At 38.6% G+C, this 26,894-nt stretch overlaps 2 protein-coding genes across 2 annotated transcripts; one reads left to right on the top strand and one right to left on the bottom strand.

Moving 5' to 3' along the window:
* The first annotated feature begins 2,954 nt into the window (after positions 1 to 2,954).
* LOC108678921 (Hermansky-Pudlak syndrome 1 protein homolog) lies at positions 2,955 to 8,185 on the top strand. Its single transcript, XM_018167417.2, has 8 exons — positions 2,955 to 3,156; positions 3,445 to 3,585; positions 3,992 to 4,104; positions 4,249 to 4,393; positions 4,640 to 5,000; positions 5,150 to 5,265; positions 5,729 to 5,911; positions 6,574 to 8,185. The coding sequence occupies exons 1-8, from the start codon at positions 3,028 to 3,030 to the stop codon at positions 7,432 to 7,434; spliced, it is 2,049 nt and encodes a 682-aa protein (XP_018022906.1). The 5' UTR covers positions 2,955 to 3,027; the 3' UTR covers positions 7,435 to 8,185.
* A 147-nt stretch (positions 8,186 to 8,332) lies between these two features.
* On the bottom strand, positions 8,333 to 21,437 carry LOC108678919. The gene is made up of 6 exons (XM_018167416.2): positions 21,249 to 21,437; positions 15,314 to 15,370; positions 14,107 to 14,235; positions 13,582 to 13,717; positions 13,187 to 13,297; positions 8,333 to 12,540 (listed from the first exon to the last, which is right to left on the bottom strand). Exons 1-6 carry the CDS (start codon positions 21,291 to 21,293, stop codon positions 8,927 to 8,929), a joined length of 4,092 nt encoding a protein of 1,363 aa, XP_018022905.1. The 5' UTR covers positions 21,294 to 21,437; the 3' UTR covers positions 8,333 to 8,926.
* Between the last annotated feature and the right edge of the window lie 5,457 nt (positions 21,438 to 26,894).

The following is a 26,894-nucleotide window of genomic DNA, read 5'->3' as shown; positions in this document are numbered from 1 at the left end:
AAGTTCAACGAAGAATGATTAATAATGTTTACTCGCTACACGCAAAATATATGCTTAGTATACATTATCGTCATCATTATCCTTTACTTATAACACCTAAAATGTGATTGAGGAGGTTAATATTGAAGTTTAATGAATTATTATAAATTTAAGGGAGTGCACCATATGTGGGTCACGATGCAGGTTGAGACAGACACGCGTGACCCACATATGGGTCACGATGCGGTTAAAGTGTTAATCAAACAAAAATTTATGACATTCGAGCCGTAAGATTTCATACCTACTGAAATTATATGATATTAGAGCCGCGATATTTCAGACAAAAATAGGACTTTTCCAGACTAGCTTCAGGCTATGAGCCACTAGCCAGAGCAGACAAAACTAGCCTAGTCACAGTAATTAATAAAATACTTAAAAACTTTTTAAAAAATCACGTTTTTCTTGTGGACTAGAAAATAGAAAATAAATTATGGCTCGCCCCAAAAAACGTGGGTCGGGCTGTACGTTCACCTTTAAATTTCCAAAATTCGTGTGTTGTGTGCTTTTTGCTTTAATCATAAATCTGCCCGACACGTTTTTTGGAGCGAGCCATAATTTATTTTCTATTTTCTAGTCCACAAGAAAAATGTGATTTTTTAAAAAGTTTTTAAGTATTTTATTTTCTAATTTTTAGTCCACAAGATAAACGATTAAGATTTGATTAAGTATGACTTCACATACTTATCAACGATACGCAGCGTCTGCTCATCTATAACGTGAGCGCCCGCACGTCATACTATATATATACTACTTATATATACTTTACTCAATTAAACTAATTTAGGTCTCTAATTACTAGTTTTTATGATTGTATCTGAAATTGTTAGGCGAAAATAGCCTGCATGCCGAATTTCAGATCTCTAGAACAATCAGAAGTGGGCTAATTTTCGTTGTCAATGTTAACAACAAACAAAGAAACAAACAAACAAACAAACGCGAAGCTAAGCTAAGAAAAACGTGTTAAAATCAGACTCAGGGTCAGGAATGTGCAACTAAGTGCAAGCAAGTTTCCTGTTCTATAACTCCTTCTTTTATGCCCAGCCAGCCTACTATAAAAATTGCATGTATGCCAAGTTGCCAACAGCAACATAGGCCTATGCAGAACCCAGGGTGCAGAAGGTGGAAGCAGCATTGCCAATATATGGGTTTTTAAGCCCAAAGCGTCGCCGACAATTTTCAAGATGCGTCGCCAGGTAATTTTTAATTAAAAGCCATTTAAACTGAGTAATGTAAAACTATTTACAAGCCACAAACTTATTTACAAGGTTGCATGCACATGTTACCCCAAATAACTAATTTTACCATAAAAACAGTCTGATTGTACAGCAAGTGTCAACTGAACATGCGATGATGCAGTCTGACCGCTCTAATGTGACCACAATTACATTGTTTACATTTTTTTGGCGGGAACTCATCGCAACCAATTTCCGGACAAGCTTTACTGCATCCTGATCTATCCAATGTACCGGAAACCTTACTTTTTTCTAAATAGTGTGCCAAAGACTGACAAATATATTAAATGCAAGAAATACAATCTAAATGTGTCGGCAAGATCTTCTGAAGGCGTAAATTTTGCTAATGAAGCGTCGCCAAAGATCTTGCAATATTCATCCACTCTCTGCACAGTGGTGCAGAACATCTGCGCTACATATGTTGGTAGGCCTATGCGCACATCTGCGGCAGATGTGCACTGTGCACAACTATATTGATAAACTAGGGAGTCTGGAAGACTGGAGTAGAGATGATTGCATGGAAATGGGGATTGTATCTTTTTGCCTGGAAAAAATGATTTTAAATCATTCACCAGCAATATGCAAAGAATTACATTTGGGAGGCATTTAAAAACAAAATTTCTAATTCCTTAGCCATCATAGTCTCTACTGATTCATTCTCCAAAGCAGGACAAATTTAAGGAAATGAACAAAAAGCAGTGTTCCTATTGTTAAATTTTGAAATTGCTAATGCTAGTAATTGTTTTACTTGTGCTTTAGGTTTTTCAACTGGCAATGGAGCTGGACTCCAAAACGTTTTCTTGCATAAGAAATGGTGATTTTTTTGCTGTTTTCTTTGCTTTTAAATTATTATTACTAATATTATTTTTTAGATTTGCTGCCAGCCTGTACCTTGCCCTGCAACAAGAGCAGTGGGAGCTTGTATCCTGTCCTGACACTGACAGTACTTGGTGTCAGCCTGTCACCAAGGGCAAGTCTGGCAAGTCCTGCCTAGGAAAATGTTAAAGGGTTGCATATTGATCATGTATTTTTATAATAATTAGATAGTACTTGATACATTGCATAAATTTATGCAGAGCTTCACAGCTTCATAAATGGTAGGATTTTGTGGATTTGACAGTCACATTGAAAAAGGTGATACCATAAAATGAGGTAAATAAGTATACCTAAAGTTGGACCAATTTTAGCACTTACCATTTTGTGACAGAGACAGTCACATAGACATAATAAACAAATAAATGCTTAATGCTATAAAGAAATTAATTTTATTTGTAGGTGTTTTTATCTTGCCTTCTTATGAAGTTATGGTACTTCAAGGAAATGAAGAGCTATGAATAAAATGTCTAAGGCTAGAACATTTTGAATATAGAGTTTTCTTTTCTTAAATGTCAAAACTGTCCAAATCAGAAGTCACATCATCGATGGTCCAAGTCAAACTGTTTTACAATACATTCCATGTCTGGTTGCACGCTTGCAGCTTGCAGCATTGGAATTTTCCTATTTATTTACTTATTGCTGAAATCTTGCAGCCTCAAAGTGAAAAATTTACAATGCATTGGAATCTCCCAGGACCCAGCCCAATGTTACACTTTGTTTATTTACAATTAGATAAAAGGTAATTTAGCTATGAGTAACAGGAATTTTGCAGTATTGATTGATTTTTCTTGCAGTATTGATTGATTTTTCTTGCAGAAATTTATTTTGCCTGAATGCAATTTTGTCTCTTTGTATATTCTTGTTTGTTCCATTATTCATCATGCTAGGTATATTAATTTTTGATCAGTTAAATGATATAATTTATATAAAAAGTGATATTGGATTTCTTCGACATGTTCAAGGCATGGCTGTGGCTCAAGGCCTCAATTCCCCTTCTGAAATCAATGATGTAAGTTCCCCAATTCCCCTTGTAAATCAATGATGATGGCTGTGATGATGGTTTTGGCTAGATTTTGGTCAGTTCTTGTATTTTCAGAAAAATGTATATTGTCAAGCATATACCAAGCATATTCAATAAAATATGCTCTTCACAAAAAATGTTATCTATATAATTTTTTTTTGCCTGTAGGCAAGTCAACACTCATGCCAACAACAAAAATTGCAGCTAGTAATTCATGGTCTGTAGCAGAATTTATGAGATGCATAGAATTTTTCTACAATTATTTTCACTTTCCAGCTGAAAAAGGCAGTGGAGGCCAATATTTTGGTGCAGCTTTTTTCACCTCTGCTTACCTCTCACCAAGTGATGGATCTGCAGTTTGGGAACCCCTACACAGCCATCACTTGCCATGATGGCACAACACTAGCTATTCATAAGGTGAGAACTGATGGAAATTTCTGTTAATATTGGATTTAGGAGACCTAACAATAACTAAATTAAATTTCAATGCTCATTGTGGATAATTTAGCATTGTTCACAGTGATCAATAGACATCTCTAATGCATAAGTACTAAGTTATGGTAAAAATGTTTCAAAGGGTGTAATATTCCCTAAAGGCTCTTAAATGTAACTTTATAAGAAAATAATGATTACAATTACTATTTATAAGTCCATGAATACCTGCAATTGAGGATGATCTTCTACATTGCCTAGAGATTATCCATGAGACCAGCTTATAATTGTAGGTGCCGAAGTATTGTGCATAAAGTCACATTCCATATTGAGCTACAATTTCTACTCATTGTTAAATATAAGAAACTAATAGAGTTGTTATACTGTGCAGTATGAGTCCTGTGTGTTCCTGGTGATAGGCCAGGCAGAGGAAGAGTGGCTGCAAAGACTTCTCAGCACTGTTGTGAGACTCACAAAGCTGCTAGTGGGACCCTGTGTTACTGTGTGAGTTAATTGTATGTTTCACTTGGCAATAATTGTTGTGTTAGAACAATATAATTGATAAATTTATTGTGTTAGAAAAGACAGTGTGGTGCATAAACTATTTTTTATTTTCCTCTTCTGACAATATTATCAAATTCTTGGCAGTTTACGTGAGAGCAAGGAGCGTCGGAAGGTGTTTGGTAGACTCATAAAGGCTTGGCTGCATGCATCAGCTTCCCAGCAGTGCTACCTTGTGGAGGCTGTTGAACGACTAGTCTTGAGTCCTGAGGTTACCACTGCTGCTGTGCAGGTACATACCATCCAGTTGTATATAATATTTGTTTACAGTATTTCAAAAAATTGCATTCATTTTCATTACTTTGAAGGATGATTAATCTTTTTTATTCAATAATAAGTATGAGCTAAATCAGTTGAATATTTCTGCCTTCTCCAAGATTTTCGTTTGAATTATTTCTTGGTGAAGCAGCTATAAAATAATACCTAAATGAATGGCTAGCTGGCTAAAGCTTTTCTGACAAGAATATATCAACTTCAGGTTCTATCACAAGTCCTTGACAAGATGAAGAGTAAGCAGAGCAGAAGCAGTGGCGGGGCTCTGTTGCCGTGTCACGCTCTCCTGCTTGTCAGGAACAAGCTGCTTGCTCTCTACTCATCTCGCAGTGCTCAGGAGCTGTCGGCATGTGATGTTCTTCTGCTCAATTTGCTGCTGCAGGAAAATCAAGACCAAAGTGAAGCATCTTCCCTGCAGCTGCTGCTGGAGGATGACTGCACTCTGTCCCCAGGATCTGCCCGTACTGAAGGAAATTCGCAACTACAAGAAGTGGAGGATGAGGGCAGCACCCTGCAAACTGTGACTCTTGAGCAGCTGGAGGGAGAAGAACAGCAGATTCTTGAAGGTTATTTGCTCTTAGAATTTATATGGTGATTAATTTTTCTTGGTTTCCTGTACTGAGGAGGTAGAAAATTTACAAATAATTAGCAAGTCATGGATGTCTGACCACTAAATCGGACACATATGAACAATAATCTAGTTAATTTGTGTCAGGGGTGTCATGCCATAGCGTGCTGATGCTGCTGAAGACAGAACTGTCGGTGTTCACCCCTCACCTCGTGCACTACAGCGTCCTACACCCCAACCTGGCACTCATTGTTGTGTCTGAGGTGAGACCATGTCGGGGCTATATTAATTAATGGCTCCTATAAGGTATGTGAACGAACTGATATCAAACGTCACGTCATACGGTATATACGGAGATATTGTTAACTTCATAATATGGCGTTTAAAGATTTATTAAATAAGACAAATTGAGGTCTTGAATCCCTTTTTCGGACGTTTGATGTAGATATTGAGGTATTTGATACTCGCAGATATTAGTATGAAAATTAGATATTGAACAAACAATTTCTCCAGATATCCTTTAACACAAAATTTTTTTTGTGAATCTCCCCTACTTAATTTGAAATACAGAAAATCTGATATGCCGGATAATTTCGTAATTATCGTCAAACCTGAAGAATCGTTACGCCATTCCTAATCATACCTGCATTTCATTCTTAATTATACCTGCATTTCATTCCTAATTATACCTCCAATACATTCCTACGTGTATTTCCTTCATGACAGATCGGGCGGAGTCGCGTAAGCGGGAGCGTGATGAGTTTGCTGCAGTGTGTGGCAGGGCTGAGCAGCGGCCGCGGCACCCACGCCGTCGACGTGTGCGAGGCAACCCTGCTGCAGACGCTGCAACTCGCGCGCAAGCTCACGCCTAACTCCAACACCGACGCTATAGCGCATGCTCTTGATAAGGTATTATATTATTACATTGCTAACTATTAACTCAGAGGTTGGTATCAAACGAATTACCGTGCACAGGTACAAAGTAGCGAGTTTAACAATTACAATTTTAAGGTATATTAAATTATTATGCTGATGAATATTAAAGTGAATGTTCTAGGTTTGCGCTCCTTCTGCTGGTTTCACATCAACATTATTATAACGCAATTTAATGTCAATCACAAGCTATATATCACGCGTCAAAAAGAAGAGTTTTTGCTCAAATAAGTAAACAAGAAAATACTTGCTTGTGTTGACAAAATAATGAGTTGGGTGAAGCGTAGCGCGAAATAAGCTTTGACAAGAATAAGACAATAAGGTTTTCTGAGCGTGTATCAATATTCAAATTTTGTCATTGAAAAATTCTCAAAATATTCTGATAAGAAACCTATTATAATTAAATACGGAAAGTTTCCACTAGCAGAATATATATCGTTGAATGTTGACTAATATTAATTTGAAACGGTTTGTAGCTTGCACTGTACTTGTTTTGCTTCGTGTTACGCCACTAAATTATGACAGAATTTTGTTCAGATTTTTAGAACTTTCCATTTCAGCCTTCAGTCATTAAAGCTTTCATAACTTGATATTTTGAACGCATTTTGGATTGTTAAAGCTCATTGTTGTTCATGAAGGTTGAGCTGCAGTGGCACCACTGCAAGACTGGCGGCTTGCTTGAGTGGCGCGAGGGCGACCAGGACGTCGAGATGTCGTCTCGTCTGGAGTCCGCCCTGACGGCGCTGCTGGACGCCGTACGTGTCGCCTGGAAGCTCATCTCGCTGCCATATTCGCCCAGCACTGGCGGCAGCCTCGTGGCCGCTGCATGTGCACAGCAAGCTGCACTTTATGCCAAGGAAAAACTAGCATCATACGCTCAGTTCCTCGATGTCAAAGCTATGACTAATTCAAAGTTTGAGTGCCGGGCGTTGACGGTCAACAAGTATATGGATGACTTTCCTGGTCTCGTGCACTTCATCTACGTGAACAGATCTACGCACGAGCTCACGGCACCGTCGCTAGATCCTCTAGAGAGCGAGACCTGCGACGCTGACGGCCCCAGCAACCAGTTCCTGGAGTCGTGCCAGGCGACGCGACAGCTCACGAAGGAGCGCGTATGGACCATGTTTGAGTTTGCCCGATCTCATTTGAGTAGTGGCAACTTTTCTGTCATGTGGAAGGACACAACTTTTAGCTACGCTTATTTCCTATGGTTTGAGGATCGTAACGGAGTTGCTCAGATTCCCGAGCAGCTAGACGAGGACGTGTTGGCGGCTCTGCCCTTGCCTGGGATACTGAGTGAGGACTTCTACCGCCGGTTGACGGCACACTGCGTGCCCGCCCTCAGCCCTGACCAGGTGCAGGTGTGCGAGGTGCTGTGCGTGCACCTCGGCCTCGTCACGGCGCCCTGCATCCTCGAGCAGACACGTCGGCTGCTGGCGTCCGTGTGGGAGGTCGCGGGGCAAGGAACCTCCTGCCATCCTGCCGACTTGCTCTGAATTGCTCTTCTTTTCAATGAATTGGCACTTGATTTGTCATTCTTAAATGTTCATCATGAATGACATTCCTACATGAAATAGTAATTCTAATCCAATGAATCTCTCCGTGATATCTGTTTTTTACAATTGAAAATAATTCAACTTCTGCATGATTTAAAAGTTCATGAATCGAACATTTTTCGATGGCTCCTTTTCGCACGAGGCGTACAAAATTATCTAGTGCGCTCCATATTGTCCTTATAATATTCCAATTCTGATCTCAATGATTTATTGACTACTTAATATAATCTTTGATGCGAATTGTACGTATGATGTAGTATGACGTATACTGTTAGATATATATACTCCTTTGCACTCTAGTCATTTTTGTCAGTCATGTTGACGTCGAAAATACTTTTTTATTTCCTAGCTGTTATTATTTTTTATACGATTTTATTTAATTTTCAATGAAATAACCTTTTTCCAACTAGGAAAATGTGAGTTGAAGTTATTTTAAATGTATTTATATATATTGGTTGAAGAGTTGGTCGTGTAGTTTTTAAGAATGCCGTGTACTAAATGTGTTCACTGCTTAGTTGAAGGCCAAAGTCTAATAATCTCATCAGATTGATTACTATTTTCATGCCATTAGATCAGCCGATAAGATTTGTACCAAAAACCGGAAGGAGATCCAATTTTTATAATGTTTTTCCATCGAAGGATCCGTCTTGACACATCTCAATGGTCATGATATAAAAATGTTTTTGCGCTGCTCTTCATCTAACTCTTTTCCTCGTCTTGTTTTTACCAACATAATTTTGCATTGCGTCTATAACAGTTATTAGTTGAGGAAAACAATTTTATAGTTAGTGTTTGGAACTTGATTGTTTTCAAATAAATAGGAAAAACGAAAATTGTCTTGACGTTTCTCATATGAACGTAATGAACTTACAATAAATAGACAATTCTCATTGAAATGATTACTTCTTACGTGTTGGAAATACCAAACGAAACAATTTTATTCTTTTAATCAATTTAAATGACAGGGCTAAATAACTTGTAGGTCACAATATTCGTAACAAAGGCAGGGAGGAATCTTGTTCAACAGAAATGCATTCAGAGTAAACATCGTTCCTTGAGTTACATTAGTTTGCATATATTGCTAATGTTGAAGTGTTGTACCCATAAAACTCATTCATTTGTTTCGTCAATTCATAGACGACTTTGATATTGGTCACCAGCAGGTTACTTCAGAGTAGCAGAGTAACTCTGCGGTGCGGTTTAGTGACGTTTATTTTACCAGAGTAACGTTGAGTAACGACGCTTGGTTTTCTTTACAAACAATATGCTAAAGCAAATAGATGGTAGGCACAGATACAGCTCTATCGTAAGTGCTCCGAACATTTACACAAATTAATGCACGTTTTAACTATTCACAATATGATCCTAACATGTTGTAGTTGATGGCCTATTACTCTGAATCTAACTGAAATGAGAGGCTTATCGCCAGATATTAGCAGCAACACGGCAAGATGTGCTGCGTTGGCCTGCAAAGTTCGTTCTGCTGGAAAGGTCCCTGTACCATGTAGCACTGCATTGACCAGTAACCACAGTCAGCAGGACTTGGCTGAAAAGCTGATTGGCTTGAATATTGGCCTGACTGAGGAACTCCAGCTCGAGGCTCTCCGTTGCTCCATGATGTTGTCCTCCAACTAGACCAAGATTTACTCCGCATACCAGGGATGCCAGGAGTTCCTTGCTGCCAACGCATTTGATGGGAATCAGGACTTCCAGGCATCATTGGACCTCCATTCTCGTTGGAGTGGAGTGTTTGCTGATATGAATAGACAGGCTGCTTATTATAGTTGGAATTTGTTTGACCACCTAGCGAGTTACTTGCGCTCGAAGAAGAAGATGTCAACATACCCTGGGGAAACGCACTTGACGATGATGATGACGAGAGTGAAATTCCAGATCCCCCCGAACGAGCTGAAGAAGAAGAGCTCACCCTCATCTGCATGCCTTGCATCGGGTCGAATGCCTGAGAAGAAACCCCAGGCATCATTTGCGCTTCACTCGTAGATGACACTCCAAAGTTTCCTAAAATCAATCGTCCCCGGAAGCCGGATGGAACAATGTAACCAGTCGTGCCCGGGATTTTTTCTCCTGAGGTAAGTACCGTTCCTTGTCTGTTGTTAAGTTCAAAGGAGCTGGGAGCAGCAGCCATGACTACTTTCACATCAGCTATGCTAGGATCTGACGCAGGAATTGAATGCATGGTTCCTATACTGCCTGGCGTTATAGGTCTCATCATTTCCATTCCTTGACCTCCCGGGGAAATATTGTCATCCGTTCTGCTTGTATGTATGTTTGGTTCCGGGTGAACTTCGAGCGGATAAACTGGTTGGTATGGTCCATTGGCAGTAACACCAGCCGCTTGCGTAACATGCGGCTGTGGAGGTTCGGTCGAAATTGTCGCAGGAACTAATACCGTGTCTGATGAGCTGCCGATGCCTCTCTCATCGGAGCCACGTTGGTAACTATAATGATGAGATGAAGAATACACTGAATGTGACGTGTTGTACACAGGTTGAATTTCTGATGTATAATCATCCGTTTCGTAATTAAAATCGCCGCTGCTGACCGTATTGTCATATTCGGGGGGTTTTGGTTCGTAACTTTTCTCCCCAGCATCGTTCCCAGAATTCGATCGAGGTTGATTATCGTATAAGTGTGGAAGAGACTGTGATGAATCGGCTGAATCTACTGCGGTTGCAGGAAAATTGTTTCTTGGATAATTTTCAGTATTAAAACGTGAATAACTATTATCAATTCCTTGCGAAGCTGGCTGTTTATCTTGATCTCTGTGTCCCGGAGGATAGTGGGTAACGCTACTGGCTGACTTTCTATCAGGAGGGGGTGTAATCCTTCCCTTGGCTCCTTGATGATGTGGTTGGTCGTATCTCGGTAGGGCTGATGATTGTATACTTGGTCCTGAATGTCGATGATCCCAAACTTCGTTGTCAGAAGCGTCGACTGGCTCATGATCATTCTCAATCCGATGAATACCACCGTCTTCTAAATTGTAATGTGACTCTACTACATCCACTGGCAAAGTACTATCCGCACCCGAACTAAAATCGTACGAAGGATGAGAAGAGGATGAACTTGTTCTTCTGGAATGAATATCATAATCCAGGACATGGTCTGGGACTGAAAATTGACCTGCATTCTCTGAATTTGGAAATTCTACATCAGGAGGTTGAATGAAATATGACTGTAGACTATCATCAACGATCATCATCCCATTGTTAATAGTTTGTGAGCTAAGCTCCCCATTGTCATGGATATAACTACTTTCATCGTTACCCACGCCAGTTTCATTTGGAATGCTCCCTTCATTTAAGACTTGATTACCTTGACCGTAGAACTGGTTTTGATCGTACAGGTTTGGAGCCTCGTGTCCAGGGTGCACGTTACTTGGGTGCCTATGGACACTTTGTTCGTACTCGCCAGGTTGTTGAAGAGAAATATCTTCTGGATTGCTAATTGTTCCAGTCTGATGGTTTGAAATGATATCTTGCCCATATGGTATTCCAGGAAAATAAGGGTATCTTTCCTGATCGGATACAAGGCTATTGTCCACATTAGCAACGTAGGGATCATTTTGTTCTAACACAGCTTCATGGTGAGAAGAGCTACCAGGTGATGCATGATTGACCCCGCTGTCAATAGCCTCGCCGGCTCGTCCAGGTGTTTGAATTGCATTGGCTGAGCTGTCTGGACTAGCAAAAGAATTGTCGACGTAAGCCTGATAATCGATTGAGTTGTAATCATCCGGAAAATCAAGTGGTGGGTTGTGACCGTAGCGTTCGAAGTCATAGTAGGCGTCGGTATAATCGCTTGACGGATATCCGGACGTTCCTTGTGCGTAAGTAGCCAACCCAACAGATTTTTCATTTCCATCTCTGTTTAATCCCCCTTCGGGGTTATCTCCCTGATTTATCTGTTCAAATTCACTTTCTCGATGATGAGAACCGGTTCCACCTATCAGTCCACCATAATCAATAATTCTATTTGCAACATGTGGGACACGTACATCTCCTGTTTCACGATTTTCTGAGTTCACTTGAGTGTTAGAATTATCATTTCCTGCATCACTAGGATAACCAGCCACTGAAAGACCCAAACTAGACAAAGGTTTAACCTTATTCCGGCCTCGTTCTTTCTTTCTTGACGTAACTGAAGCCATTGCAAGCCCAGTGTACCCGTTACTCCGCATTATGCCTTCTATTTCACTAGCAGAAATTATTGGGGACGTTTCCGAATAGTCTGAATTTGCAGCTTCGTGTGTCTGTGCTCGTCTTGAAGAAGTTGGCGAGACGTTAACATGAGCTAAAGCTTGTTGGTTGAACCTCACAGCTGATGATGAAGCAGATGCACCTCGTGCGCCGCCATTAACCGCGCTCTGGGTCGACTCTCCAGACTGGCCAGTTCCACGCGATTCAGCTTGAAATGAACCATCAGGACCGGCACTGCCATGTGCTTGTGAAAAAATAAGAGAGTTTCCCAATAATTCGTTACGATTTTGTGTGGTATCTAACTCTCTTCTGTTATTGGATTCGTAATTTTGTAATCGTTGACTTCTCCTGGGAATTTGGTAGTGAGAATCTGAATGCTCATTTTCGTCATATTCTTCCTCATCTGATTCATTTTCTGAATCATAACTTTCATAGTCAACATTGCGCTTGTCGTTATTTGATATTCTGTTTGTGACTGCCATGTTCCTGGATGCCGATTGTTGAGACCTGAGTCGTCGTCTCGGCGAGCGGGGACGAATCTCTGGCCCGTCCTTGCTCTTAAGTCTCACATGGGACGACGGTTGGTTATTGACCCTCAAGGAGTAACGTTGAATTGGAAAATTTCCATTCAAACTTTGTTTATCCGAAGTATTTGACAACTGTGGATTGGAGCTAGCTTGACGTGCGATTTCATCGTAAAATGCTCTGTAGTGTTTGAACCGTTGACCGTTTGGTTGTCTCGAGAAGAGAGGAGACGGGTAAGGATCGTTGGTAAGCTGAACTCTTCCTCGCGTCTCTGCCGCGCCAATCGTTGTCCAAGCAGCATCTGGCGCAAGATAGCGTTATATATTATAGTGTTACAATGAATAGAACAATAGAAGAGACAGTGTTTATAGTGTTTCACTGAATAGAACATAAGCTTGATGCAGGGCTGAGGCAAACTTATGGCCAGAGGTTGGCAGTAGCGTGCTACATGTAGCGGTAGCGATAGCTGCGCTAGGTACGTTTAAGCAATTGTAGCGGCAGCGCCCGCTACATATTTAAGTAGCGATACGAGATTTGCCGCTACAGCGCTACCGCTACATTTATAGATAAAGCCTTTAGATTTTACTTAATAGTACTAAATATTATTTAAAAACCAGTATGATACATACATAAATAATATAAATTACAGAATAAAACTGTACGAAAGATTTCGGTGTAATGTTGTCAACCTCAGCCTGTTACCAGTGTCAACATGTTAGTTGTTACCAGAGGTGGGAGTAGCGCGCTACATGTAGCGTCCGCTACATTTTCGGTAGCGGTAGCGGCCGCTACATTTCAAAGTAGCGCTGCCTAGCTCTGCTTATGGCTCACAAGGACTCATGAGGTACGGTTAGAGTTAGCTATATAAAGTATTACGCGGCACATTTATGCACTCTTCAAGATGAAAGCAGCTAAATTATAAATGCATCGTATCTACACTGATTCACTTGGAGCAAGTCGCTGCGTGAGATCGTGCAGACGTCTTCGAAGCCTGTCAGATGGATTGCTATTTCCCGAGCTGCGGCGAACGCGAGGCTTCGGGATGTCCTCCGGAAGTTCTGTTTGGTTTTGTATTATGAGAATTTGACAAAATATTTTAAACAAGATGTGTCCAGGCATCGATACTCTAAAAAGCATTTAATATTTTGAAAGAGTTTCAATTTTTTTTTATGAATTAGACAGAGTTCTGCGTACAGCAACATCACTTTAAATTCATTTAAAAGCCTATATACGTTTTGCAGTTTCTGGTTTTTCCTTCGGCTTATTTTGTCAAAGGTGTCTAAACTTTCATGACGACGCCATCACAATCTTAGTGATTTCATTTACGTTTATCATTATTTACCTTGATGCTTGGTTTTGTTGTTCCTGTAGTCGTGCAGGTAGTCGATGAGTGTCGGTAGCTGAGGCCGTGTTGCTGTCAGCCACCAAGTTGAACCTGCAGTGCAGTTGCTCTTCAGTTCAGTGTTGACATGAGTAACCTAAAATTAGAAAATGTGTTAGTATACCAAATTGTTCTAACACTACACTACACAAAGTTTAAATATATGAAAATAATAAAATTTCGTCTTTGTTCGGTGTTCCTTCTTAACTTCGAACTGAACGTCAAAGATGAACGTCATAAAATAAATGAGAGAAATACCAATAACATGAAAAGATTCTATCATTAATTTATAATTAAAGTTAGGGACATATATTTGAGTTCATCAAAAAGGGAAAAAATGTTTCAAAAATTTTGGCTACTGACTAATCGATCATTCAAAAATTTGGAAGCAACAACACAGATATTTCTGAATCGTCAAAAATATTCATTGATTTAATGATTATAGAAGACTTCTTATGTAATAGATGTTACTCATTCAATTGTGACCTGAGAAGACTCGACATAATCGGCCGCATAGAGCGTTGCGGACGACAGGTGCGCCGGCGTGCCGCTAGATGGCGTCTGCGTGAGTGTGCCCAAGAAGCACAAGTCGTCTACTTTGTACACCACCACACCCTGAGGGACGAGTTTAATGTTTAACCATGAATTCTGCCTTGAAAATATGCGGCTCTAAATCTAACTTGTTATAAATTCCTCATTCAAATTACAATTTTAGTCTTCGTTATTAGACGATTTCTTAAAACAGAGATCCTCATAGAGCAGCATTTATACCTTAACATATTTTTGTAAATCGTTCGACTTATTTGAGGTCAGATATATTGCATAAATGACGTTTGAGTGTAAAATACTTTATGATGAGCAATGTTTATTCTTACAATTTATTAAATTTCGTATGTCAAGTTGCACTATAATCTTTTATAATTAATCGTCCATGTTAAGCAACAAATGCGATGAGAGAATGCACAATATTCTGGTTAAAATGTCGTCGTTACGAGAATCACATATATATTTTGCCCGAAAACTTACATTCTAAGCATATATGTGAATCAGATATACATGTTTGAAACTCTTAGGGAGTAAGTTCCAGTATTTCATGCGTTTCAGAATCTGTCAAACTTGCCGAAAGCTACAGATCGATTACATTAAGTCCAGTTGTGCATTTGCTGTTTTGTTTGAAAAATTTACGACAATTTTTTAAATTTTCTTCCTGTGTTAAAGAAGAACATGGTTTTCTACGAATAAGAGTCTAAACAAGCTGATATGTGGTCCAGGTGTTTGTGGTCCTTGTTGTGCTACAAGGTGTTGTGTGGTGCAGCTATGTGGGGCGATGCAAGGTGTTGTGTGGTGCAGCACTGGGGGTGATACAAGGTGTTGTGTGGTCCGGCTGTGTGGGGCGATGCAATGCGTTGTGTGGTCCGGCTGTGTGGGGCGATACAATGTGTTGTGTGGTCCGGCTGTGTGGGGCGATGCAAGACGTATCGCTGCTTAGTCATGAGTTCACTGCATAGTTTATTTTAAACCTCAGTTAATCGCCCGGTAATAACTCGTGTTCTTATTGTTTTCTTCTGTGTTTATAAGCATATGATGGCAGTTACGATCCTTTCAGGTCAATGGACATTTGTTGAATAAAGCTTGGATTGCCCAAGTTCATCTTATTCCAAAACCTTTTCCTTGGTGATATGTTAATACTTACAGTCCGCCAGGCAACGTAGGTTTTTGTGTCAACCTGGCTGTTGGCCAGAGCCAGAACCTGTAAAAAACAGAGAAAATATTTTTCTCCATTATTAATCACACATTACCTGATTCTACCTAGTCAAATTGGAGATTCCTAAGCATAAAGAATTTAAGCAAATAAAAGCCCAGCACTTAAGTCATTGCAAGGAGAGATGACATAAAATATAGTAATCCTAATATTAACAGAAATTTGTGTGAACGTCATAGATAAATTTGTGTAAATGCCATAGAGAAATGTGTGTAAACGCCATAGGGAAATTTGTGTAAACGCGATAGAGAAATTTGTGTAAACGCGATAGAGAAATTTGTGTAAACGCGATAGAGAAATTTGTGTAAACGCGATAGAGAAATGAGAAATCCTCGGCAAACATGGTCGCCAGTATTGATGTTATCAGGAATAAGAGGAGTTTTTATGGTTTCTTTTTTTTTACAACAATCACAATTCTGAGTACACGTACATTATCGTCCTTAATGATAATAATATTCGTTTAAAACTTACTTTTAAAGACAACACTTTTAAAGAGGCCAGTGTCTCCGATGTTACACATGTACATTGAATTTCTGATCTTATTTTTAAGTATTTATTATTATTATTATTTTAAGTATTATTAAGTATTTATTTTGTCAATTGATTCATGCATTGTCTCCTACTTTACGAAAGCTTGTAAAATTTCAGATCGATTGGACAGGTAGAAGGGTGTTATATATCGATTATAAGATTTGTAGCAGACAGACAAACAAACAAACAAGAAGTGAAGTTAAAGAGAAGTGTTGTAAATAAAATAATATACGTTTAAAAATTACTTTTTAAAGACAACACTTCCAAAAAATCCAGTGTCTACAATCTTACAGATGTACAATGAATTTCTAATTTAATTGTCGAATATTAAAAAAATTAATTTTTAAATTTTTTTAACATATAATTTTTTTTAATATATACATTTTTTCAAATTTATTTATTCTGTTAATTGATTCATGCATTGCCTCTGACTTCACACAAGTGTGCAAAATTTCAGATCAATTAGACAGGTAAAAGTGTGTCAAATATCAGTTATAAGATATGTAGCTGACGAAATTATTTTTTCAATTTTTTAATATTAAAAAAGAATTTTTTTTTAATTTTTAAAATAATTTATTTTGACATTTGATTCATGCATTGTCTCCAACTTTACACAAGTGTGCTAGATTTCAGATCGATAGGATAAGTAGAAGTATATTAAATTTCTATTACAAGATTTATAGCAGACAGACAAACAAGAAGGGAAGTTAAAGAGAAGTGTTGTAAAAAGACAACGATAACTATGTTAAGCCGTCAGCAGTGGGCGTGGCACGGGTTTAATTGTAGAAACAGATTTGCACTCGTATAGCAAGACCGTATGGTGCACGCGTTAAATACCCTGTACGTTGATGATGAGTCGCTCATATATCAGTGCCGCATCATGCCCATCAATGATGAGTCACTCTTATATCAGTGCCGCATCATGCCCATCAATGATGAGTCACTCTTATATCAGTGCCGCATCATGCCCATCAATGGTGAGTCACTCTTATATCAGTGCGGCATCATGCCCATCAATGGTGAGTCACTCTTATATCAGTGCCGCATTTAGCAGCTTTCAGTATACGATCACGTGTCTCATCGCTTGCGGTTGGTACAGAAAATTCCTTCCCCGTTCGCGTAAGCCGGAACTCAAGTCGCATTAGTTATCTCTGTTGCATACCTATTCCCGTCAGCAGAATACCGACATCTCGGATCCAGTGGGCAGTTTATAACTAAAGTATTTTTATCGAAAAGAGACCCGTTCAGACCTTCATTTAACATGAAACTCCAGTTAATCTCCCATTATGAAATAAAAAGAAAATGTAAGATTTTTCGAAAAATGTCGATCACTAAATTGAACTAAACTTGCTACATCACTAAATTTAACAAAAAGCAGCATTTATATTTAAATTTCTATTTGAGTTTTCCGTTTTGAATTCCATCGTAAAACTTTATTATACTAACCACTTTGAAAGTCAGTATACAGCTGGTGCGCACAGTAATATAAGTTTACTCGCTCATTCCATTGAAAATTGTAGAATATTTTTCCTATGATTGTTGTGATTGTTGTTATTATCATCACAAAGCAAAGGCCGCTCTTGCGTCTCAAGTAAGTGCAGAGACGGGCGAGACGTTGATGCTTGAAGTTGTTTAATTATTTACAAGACACTCAACGAGGTCACGGCTAAAGCGATCAACTATGGCGCTGTTGTCAAGGGAGAGGCAACACTGGGCCTCTGTCCCGCGCCCCATGTATGCNCTCGCCATAACAAATTTTTGTTATTTCTTCATTTTAATAGGTTAATTTTCGCATTTCATTCAGGTTATATTCAATTTCGTAGTTAAAGTAGGTAGTCAATTTACTCAGGGTTCATTCATTCTTCAGACAGCATTCTACGCTGCTCTAGATAAATTATTTGATCAATTAATAAATTAAATCAATCAATAACTAATCAATTGAAGTTTAACCTCAATGTAGGGCGACGTGTCAAAAGTTTGCTGAAGAACACGTTTCCTTAGCTGAGACCAAGGTTTTTTCTCTCAAATTCACTACCTCAATACTTCAAATATTATTTTCTACTTTCCGTGTAGAGTAACTACATTCCCAATAAAAGTTTATAAATTATTTCTGAAAATGCGTTCGTGCATTCATTTTCTTTATATCTTCGACATATACGTAAAATTATCCCATCACTTAGTGAACATATTTATATTTAATTGACAGGATCAGAGACTCAACGGGGCAACTTAAAAATTATTCGAGTGCCTGTTGCAAATTTGACGGCATTCGAAGTAATAATAATTGATTTGAATAAATATATATTAATTTCAAAGCTAGCTCAATTTGATCCAAATGTGAGAGGCAATCAACATTCCGCACACAATTAACTATTGAAAAAGAATGTTGATGGGCGGAAATGTTTCGTGCCTATGCATCGATAAATGAAATTCAATTGCTCAGAATAATTTATTAATAGAGGAATATTCATCTTTGTGTTTAAATAAAATAATTTACTCTTCCATCCTGACCGAAAGAGGAAATATCTCACCTGATCGACGCACTTTTTCCTTCGTGCGAGAAGATTTTCTTGCTGATCAAGATAAGATAGCCTGGAAGTTCCAGTTTATTAGACAGCTGTGCAAAATACGAGCAAGAATAAACGACAAAAAGATTTGATACGCATTTATTGAAACTAATCAAGATAATAAAATAGAACGTTATTAAAACTCGTGCATACAAAAAGCTATACTGTTGAAATTGTGTCTTTTAAATCAAGCACTGTGATGATGACTCTGCAAATACTGTCTCTTATACACATCTAGATGTGTATAAGAGACAGGCAGTGGGCGTGGCACGGGTTTAATTGTAGAAACAGATTTGCACTCGTATAGCAAGACCGTATGGTGCACGCGTTAAATACCCTGTACGTTGATGATGAGTCGCTCATATATCAGTGCCGCATCATGCCCATCAATGATGAGTCACTCTTATATCAGTGCCGCATCATGCCCATCAATGATGAGTCACTCTTATATCAGTGCCGCATCATGCCCATCAATGGTGAGTCACTCTTATATCAGTGCGGCATCATGCCCATCAATGGTGAGTCACTCTTATATCAGTGCCGCATTTAGCAGCTTTCAGTATACGATCACGTGTCTCATCGCTTGCGGTTGGTACAGAAAATTCCTTCCCCGTTCGCGTAAGCCGGAACTCAAGTCGCATTAGTTATCTCTGTTGCATACCTATTCCCGTCAGCAGAATACCGACATCTCGGATCCAGTGGGCAGTTTATAACTAAAGTATTTTTATCGAAAAGAGACCCGTTCAGACCTTCATTTAACATGAAACTCCAGTTAATCTCCCATTATGAAATAAAAAGAAAATGTAAGATTTTTCGAAAAATGTCGATCACTAAATTGAACTAAACTTGCTACATCACTAAATTTAACAAAAAGCAGCATTTATATTTAAATTTCTATTTGAGTTTTCCGTTTTGAATTCCATCGTAAAACTTTATTATACTAACCACTTTGAAAGTCAGTATACAGCTGGTGCGCACAGTAATATAAGTTTACTCGCTCATTCCATTGAAAATTGTAGAATATTTTTCCTATGATTGTTGTGATTGTTGTTATTATCATCACAAAGCAAAGGCCGCTCTTGCGTCTCAAGTAAGTGCAGAGACGGGCGAGACGTTGATGCTTGAAGTTGTTTAATTATTTACAAGACACTCAACGAGGTCACGGCTAAAGCGATCAACTATGGCGCTGTTGTCAAGGGAGAGGCGGGGTGCTTGAAGGCGTTCATTTACAAGACACTCAACGAGGTCACGGCTAAAGCGATCAACTATGGCGCTGTTGTCAAGGGAGAGGCAACACTGGGCCTCTGTCCCGCGCCCCATGTATGCCTGCCGATCTCTCTCTCCCAGTGTCGGTTGTATATGCATGGACACCCAAATCAGATTAAGACGCATATTTATAGAACGATGAATAACTAACTCTCTATATACGCATTAAATAATCAATAAACATATCTTCTATATAAAAGCAAACAACGATGTCACTCAAAGCCAGACACGCATAGCGAATACGAACAAGATATTAGTTTATGTTCTGCAATTGAATATGCTACTCTCTCGAATTGGTCATGTTTGCTGCAGGGTTTAGATAACTGACTGCTGCTTGACTCTCATTAACTCTCGTACACTAATCGGACTGAAAGCTGTTGAATAGAATATTTATTGACCACCATTTACAAGTCGCATGCTGACCTCGCATGGATTTAATGCTACCAACAAAAATGAAATTATGAGTCTGACAGCTTATTCTGTTAACCTGCTCGCACTTATTACTCGTCTTTATATTTGAAAAAAGTATAATTTTACTCGTAATAGAGCAAAAATCTTGTACATATTTGACTAATTTGTGTTCTTGTTTGAAGCCTGGCACCGCAAATGTATTGGAGCTGCATCCACGATACTTGCCTATACAAATAGAATTAACTTTCACAGTGCATGGAGTTACGAGACACTGGGAAATGTGAAGGGAAGAGTTCGATAAGAAAATTAACGAACTAATTGTATTTTGGTATTTTGTTTAGTCAGATTTTAATTTAAAAATAATGGTTAGAATTCTAGCTATATATAAAACTGGGGGTTATTACAGTCCAGTTAAAAATGCAAATCATTAACGATGGTACGAAGAACTGGAGTATCAGGGACCATCTATTCAGAGAAACTCCGGCTTCGGCTTCTGGTAATTAATAACATTTATCATTGAAAGAGACTTTTCCACATTCATCGTTAAATCAAAACATCGTTTTATAAAATTATGAGTTCATTGTAGGAAAATAAATTATTTCAGTCGTTTTAGTTTGATGTACTCGTATTGATTTCACCCATTATTGGGAAAAAATGCACTGGGTTTAATAACAATATGAATCACATGAAAAAACTATCATCATTCGAATTATTCCCCAATCAATTGCGATCAAAAGCTCATTAATGGTAGTAAAAATTAAGAGTGTTCAGAAGATAGAATATTGCATAGTTTAAAAGCCAAACTCCACTTAATCTGTATACGTACATTTTTGCAAACTAACGCCTACTCTGTGAATATTAGAAAACTTGTATGGATGGCAATTGATGCGCCAGTAACCAATTTGATATCATTGTTTAAAAATTGAAAGTATTTAGTTCATATAGTTGAATTAAATCAACGGAATCTCTCATAAACAAACAAAAATAAGCTTACTTCTGACTCTCGTAAGTTTTATTCTGTGGAGTCATCTTTATTTGCTAAACTTGAGCGGATGCTAAGATGATCGAAGTGTGGAGATAGCAAAACTCACCGGCAAGATGGCGCCGACCAGGAAGAAGGCATCTACGACCGCCATTTTGGAGACGAGCGTTTCTTATATGATCACACTGCGAGATCTGTAATGACTAAGAAATATATTGGTCTCACTCAGAGCTGCCGTATATAGAAGCAGTCAACTTCATCGGTCTCTTTACACAGCACTGCAAAAGATATGCGCAAAATATATTATCTGCATCGCGAGCATCAAAAGTAGAAATCACATCACTAAAATTTGTATTCATGCATTTCAAATCGGGAAGAAGCACTTGTCATGTCGACACTTCCTTAAAGAACATGTTTCGCCATTGTTCCTGTCAGCCGCCGCAGTGAGCGGTGTAAATCTTAGCTTTGACTTGTGTGCTGTAGAACAACTAAATGCACGGATAGTTATAGAAATAACCTCTGTGATTTTTTAGTTTAGTTATTCGAATTTAACGGGAGATGAGGATTTACCCGATTTTCTGGGCTTGCACAAAATTAACCGCAAAAAATAATCAAATAATCAGTGTTGCGCAATATCTTAAGTACTTACAATGCTATGAGATAAAAAAGTAAGAAAACATTTAGAATTGCTCATGTGATACAAAATGATCCCATTGCTAATGAAACTTAGAGAAATAATCAATGTGAACGCTAGATTCGCTTATAACTTTACTCGAAAATTATTGTTCACTGCACTCGAGAACGCAGCACAGCCGCTGCCCTGCACGCAGGAGCGTCTCCGAGACTCCCTCCTCCTGAACTGCTCGTTGAGGGCATCTCTGTCTCATGGCGGAGTCACTGCCGCTCCCCCGCACACGACGAGCACTTCCCAATCTCCCTCCTCATGAACTGATCATTCCTCCCTGCTCCAGAACCTTTCGCTCAATTGTTGCGAAAACTGTTACATTTTTGCAGTCACATTCCCTGCTCCAGAACCTGGAGCAGGGAATGTGACTGCAAAAATGTAACAGTTTTCGCAACAATTGAGCTTCTAATGCTTGGAGATTTTTCCGTTGTATTGATACGAATTGAAGTGTTCATGCCGATAGATGGGTCAGTTCAACGGCCGATGACATGTCATTTGTCAAAATATCCTATTGAACGTGCCTCCCATCTCCACAAATCAATGCTCGCAGCAATCTTATCTTAATTATGGGTCACGTTCACCAAATTAAATTTTAATAATGAAATGGAAGAAAAAAATTTCCAGCGATACAGGGATTTTGACAGAAGTAATGTTTGTGTACGTGAGTGATAATGTAGGTGTCATTGATGATATGGTGCGTTCAGTCATTTAATAGTAATTTTTTCCCTAACTACCGAGCGCAAAAGTTCTGTCTACGTCTATGTTCATCTTAGTGAAGGAGAGTTGCTTGACTCCATCGATGCATTAACCTGCGAATAACTGTTATCAAGCCAGGGCGTCACATCAGAGCATATAGGCGTTCACCATGTTTCTCAGGCACAGCTGTTTTACAGTTCACATTTCCATCTCGGTATAAAACGAGGATATATATGAGCCACCCTAATTTATGGGAATTTTCATACTCCTTATCTCTACGGAAAACATGTGTGAGCCCCGGAAGCCGGTATTTTAATCATTGATAAATTCAATCTTCGATGATGTCGTATTCCTTTATTTACTTTCTTCCGTTATCCCCTGAGCCTCTTTCAATTTTTTCTTTGACATCTTCTATGCTGTAAAGTTCAAATCAGGACGACTCCAAATAGATTCGATAAATTTGAGCCCACGACTACCGCCGAACCTCAACAAAGGAAAAATGAAAGCCAAATAAACAAGTATCTATTAACCAGAGACAACTACAACAATAATGACTAGGTAACAGAACACTTCAACTAATTAATAGTTTAAAACATGAACAGATAACTACGAATAATAGGCGGAACTGAAAATATACGGAACTGAAAACATACGAACACGGAACTGAAAATATACGTAACTTTATAAATAAACAATATGCTGAAGGCACAATAAGCTTAGGACACAATATCCTGAAGGCAACACGCAAATGACACTATATGCTGAAGGCAATACACAGACGACACTATATGCTGAAGGCAATACACAGACGACACTATATGCTGAAGGCAATACACAGACGACACTATATGCTGAAGGCAATACACAGATAATACTATATGCTGATGGCAATACACAGATAGCTCTATGCTGAAGGCAATACACAGATGACACCATATGCTGACGGCACACAGTACAGTAAGGAGTGTTCAACAAGATGCACAGCATCAGCTGTGAGTTAACACACAGTAGGTGTCTGGACCGGTAGAGACTTGAATGTGGCGGACACTTCCCTAGAAGCGCCGCAGTCGTCGGCCTACGTAGGAGCCGTACTTGTTGGCCAGGCAAGAAATCGATCCTGCCAAACAATGGTGGTGAACTACTCTAGTTACGCAGATAAATACACAACACTATTAATTACATCAGTTATGCAATTCAAATTAGCGGGTCGGTAAACACTTATTAGAAAATTCATAAGCTAAATTACAAACACAGAATTAGCCTATCTTATATCTCCACTGCAACTCACCTACTAGGGACTCTACACAGTCACTAGAGCACAGTGAGAGGAAGGTGCGCTCCGACCAAGTCTCAACGAAATAATGAATGGGTATCCTAACGCGGACTTTAACCCGGTGATGCCACGTCAGCACACGCGACATGGTAGCCAACTTTACCGGTAACATTATACCGTATAACAAGAAATAATTTTGACCACAACAAAAACCTGACAATGGATGAATTTCCCTTACATATGCCATGACCAGCTCAATTTTCCTTTAACAAATATTAGATTTCAAAATAAAACATTTACTGATCGCTGATGCTTCATATGACCTAAAATATTGTTTGATTTCAAATGTATCAAGTTCCGCCCGTGCAAGTGCCTCACCGTTCACTGCCAAGCACATCTGGATACAACACCGAAATAAGATTAACATGTTTGATGGTACCAGTCGATCGGCGATTGTTATGACGACTGTGTACTAAGGCGCAACAATAATCTTGGGAGTGCTCATCCATTCTCTTGCTAATTTTATCCATAACCGGCATATTTGATTTTCCTCCTTACTTATTCTGTAAACAATAATAAGCTACTCCTAGCAAATCTCACCTTCATTTGACCTATGTTAACGTATGATGACCTGGTCTGCGAACTTATAAACGAATTAGGTAGGCTGGTAATACCTATTGAAGGAACCTACCTGCTTGAAAGGTGAAGAAAAATATGTTTACAACTTACGTTGTTGTTACGGGAGGGCTATTGCATATAATTTCACTTAGATAATAGTAACACAAAATTAATTAATCTAACTTTGCGTGATATTGAAAGGGGAAAATAATTCATACAACTTATAAAGTTATTGGTTTATGAAATAAAAAGAGAAAAACTACCGTACTGGCATCCATTTACTTGAGCAAACAGTCAAATTTTGAATATGTAACAGTTTTGACTGGATTAGCTACTTCAACATGAATATCAGTGGATTATAAACTTATTTTAATTTGATCGCGGATCTCGACTGGATTGTGAGGCATAATTTATGCTGAACTTGTTAATTAAGAAATTATAACACGCTGCTTTACAAACTTTATTTCAGCCGTAATGGCCTCATCAAAGAAGTGTCACTCATCTCATAAGGTCATCCGACGGTTTGAACAGTTGGTGATTAAGAGTAACAAAAAATGTAGCTTTTTATTCAGAACACTAGAAAATAATAAAATCAAATTAACAAGAAGATGTCTATGTCCAACACAATTCCATTACAATTCCCAACGGGGAATTAGTAGTACTAAATGTTATTATATAGCGAAAAGTTCGAATAAATAATAGTCGTTGTATTCGTAAAACAGACATCATCGTATATAGTAAAAAAATTTAATCGGCCATTGCTATCCAGATAATCAACAGTCCGTAATATGAAATAGAATAAGAATAAAGTGGAATTCGAACTAAGAAGCTCTCCATGACAGCAACAATCTTTCTCGAGAACCATCAGCCAAGCCGCGACGACCCGGCCATCAGATGACGTCTGAGCCTCCGTTAGATTATATTTATTTGGAACAAAAGCAACAAGAATTGAGATAACCTTGGCGTGAGCAAGAAGCTAAATATGAACAATAGCGGCTCTTTTCAACAATTTATAATTATAATGGGTACATTGAATTGATAATCTTACACCGGAGCTTATAATTAGAGAAAGTGTTGTTTATTTTACTCAGGCTTTGCTTGGGCTTATCAAGCCAGGATGATGCGACGTTGTTTGTCTCTATCCCCTGCTTTGACCTACCTCTCAATTTCAAACTAAACATAAACTTAAATATTTAATATACTTGTTAACATCAACGATATTGAAAAAAATGTATGTTGCTTTTGATCAAGCCACAAAATGTGTTGAATGGTTTTCCTATTCTTCATTAAACCATAAAGCTTTCATACAGAGCGGCAAATACTGCAAGCGTAAAAAAATGCGACGGTATTTACCGCGTAATCATTCCCACTAGGCGGTTTTTAACGCTGGAATCTATCAGCCGTGCAGTGCTGTTCTCTGATAATTGTCGTGAGTGTTTGTGAACTATGTTTATTAATTAATGGCTGCTCAGAGTAAAGAAAGAAGGCTCTTCTTTTATACTTGCTACATAAAAGAGAGCAAAGGAAGAAAAAAAAAGGCGGTGCTGGGTTCACAACGTAGTAAATTTAAAACCGCAAGAAGGAGAATTTGCCACACTATTTGAAAAATTAAGTCAAAATTAAGTGAAGTAAAAATTTTTAAATTATTTCCGAATATCAGCCGAAAGTTTTGACGAATTGTTGTCATATGTCCTTGGCAAATCCACCCACAACAATACGCAGATGAGAGACGCCGTGCCTGCCATTGAAAAACTGGCTTTAATTCTCAGGTAAAGTATTTTGATTTCCCTATCTGACCCCCTCGCCGACTCTCTGCCTGTACCACACTATGATGTGGCGTTAAAAAAAGCTTAGTGAGAAAGATTACATTGAATACCATTGCAAGCTAAATTGTTGCGGCAAATCTACAACAGCACTTTCAGCAGTACACACGCGGGCATCAGGCGTCAAATTCTATGTGGCGTTAAAATCTTTCCTATGTACATTTTGTATGTCCGCTGAGGTTCGGCGGTAAATACAGTTGCGTTTTTTTGACGCTTGCGGGATTTGCCGCCTTGTGTGAAAGGGGCCTCAGTCAACCATGCAAGTATAGATGAAGTTCATGATGAAAAAAGATAAAATTCTGAAACACAGCAAAAGTCAACACTGCTACGAAAATACTTTGTTGATAGGCAGGTTGATTAGTACTTGCCATTCAATGAACATCACATCAATATTCAACATCGCTGAGTTAATATTGTTCAAGTTTATTCGCACTGGAGTTTGAACAAAATGTCTCATAAAGTCACACTTCTGACAACATTTAAGCAGTACACAATGAATAAAACTTAAAAACCGTTTACACAATTATCACCGCATTATCTACAGAAGAATATTCACGTAATACGCTAATGATTATAGCCTACTCAACGTACATTCCTTCTCTTCACTGGAAATAATCAATTCTTATGAAATCTATCGTCATTTGAAAACAATTTTGAATC

Source organism: Hyalella azteca, unplaced genomic scaffold, assembly GCF_000764305.2.
Source record: "Hyalella azteca isolate HAZT.00-mixed unplaced genomic scaffold, Hazt_2.0.2 contig3451, whole genome shotgun sequence".
In the NCBI taxonomy this organism is placed as follows: domain Eukaryota; kingdom Metazoa; phylum Arthropoda; class Malacostraca; order Amphipoda; family Hyalellidae; genus Hyalella; species Hyalella azteca.
Note: the sequence above shows the minus strand (reverse complement) of the source record. Positions and strands in the feature narration are given on the sequence as shown.

Excerpts from the sequence above, each read along its gene's own strand:
- LOC108678921 (XM_018167417.2), top strand. The coding sequence starts at position 3,028 with ATGCTAGGTATATTAATTTTTGATCAGTTAAATGATATAATTTATATA. Across the intron at positions 4,105-4,248 it reads GTGGGACCCTGTGTTACTGT|TTTACGTGAGAGCAAGGAGC; the intron begins GTGAGTTAATTG and ends AATTCTTGGCAG. Across the intron at positions 5,001-5,149 it reads AGAACAGCAGATTCTTGAAG|GGGTGTCATGCCATAGCGTG; the intron begins GTTATTTGCTCT and ends AATTTGTGTCAG.
- LOC108678919 (XM_018167416.2), bottom strand. The coding sequence starts at position 21,293 with ATGGCGGTCGTAGATGCCTTCTTCCTGGTCGGCGCCATCTTGCCG. Across the intron at positions 15,371-21,248 it reads TGGTCGGCGCCATCTTGCCG|GTTCTGGCTCTGGCCAACAG; the intron begins GTGAGTTTTGCT and ends TGTTTTTTACAG. Across the intron at positions 12,541-13,186 it reads CACGCAGCGACTTGCTCCAA|ATGCTGCTTGGACAACGATT; the intron begins GTGAATCAGTGT and ends ATCTTGCGCCAG.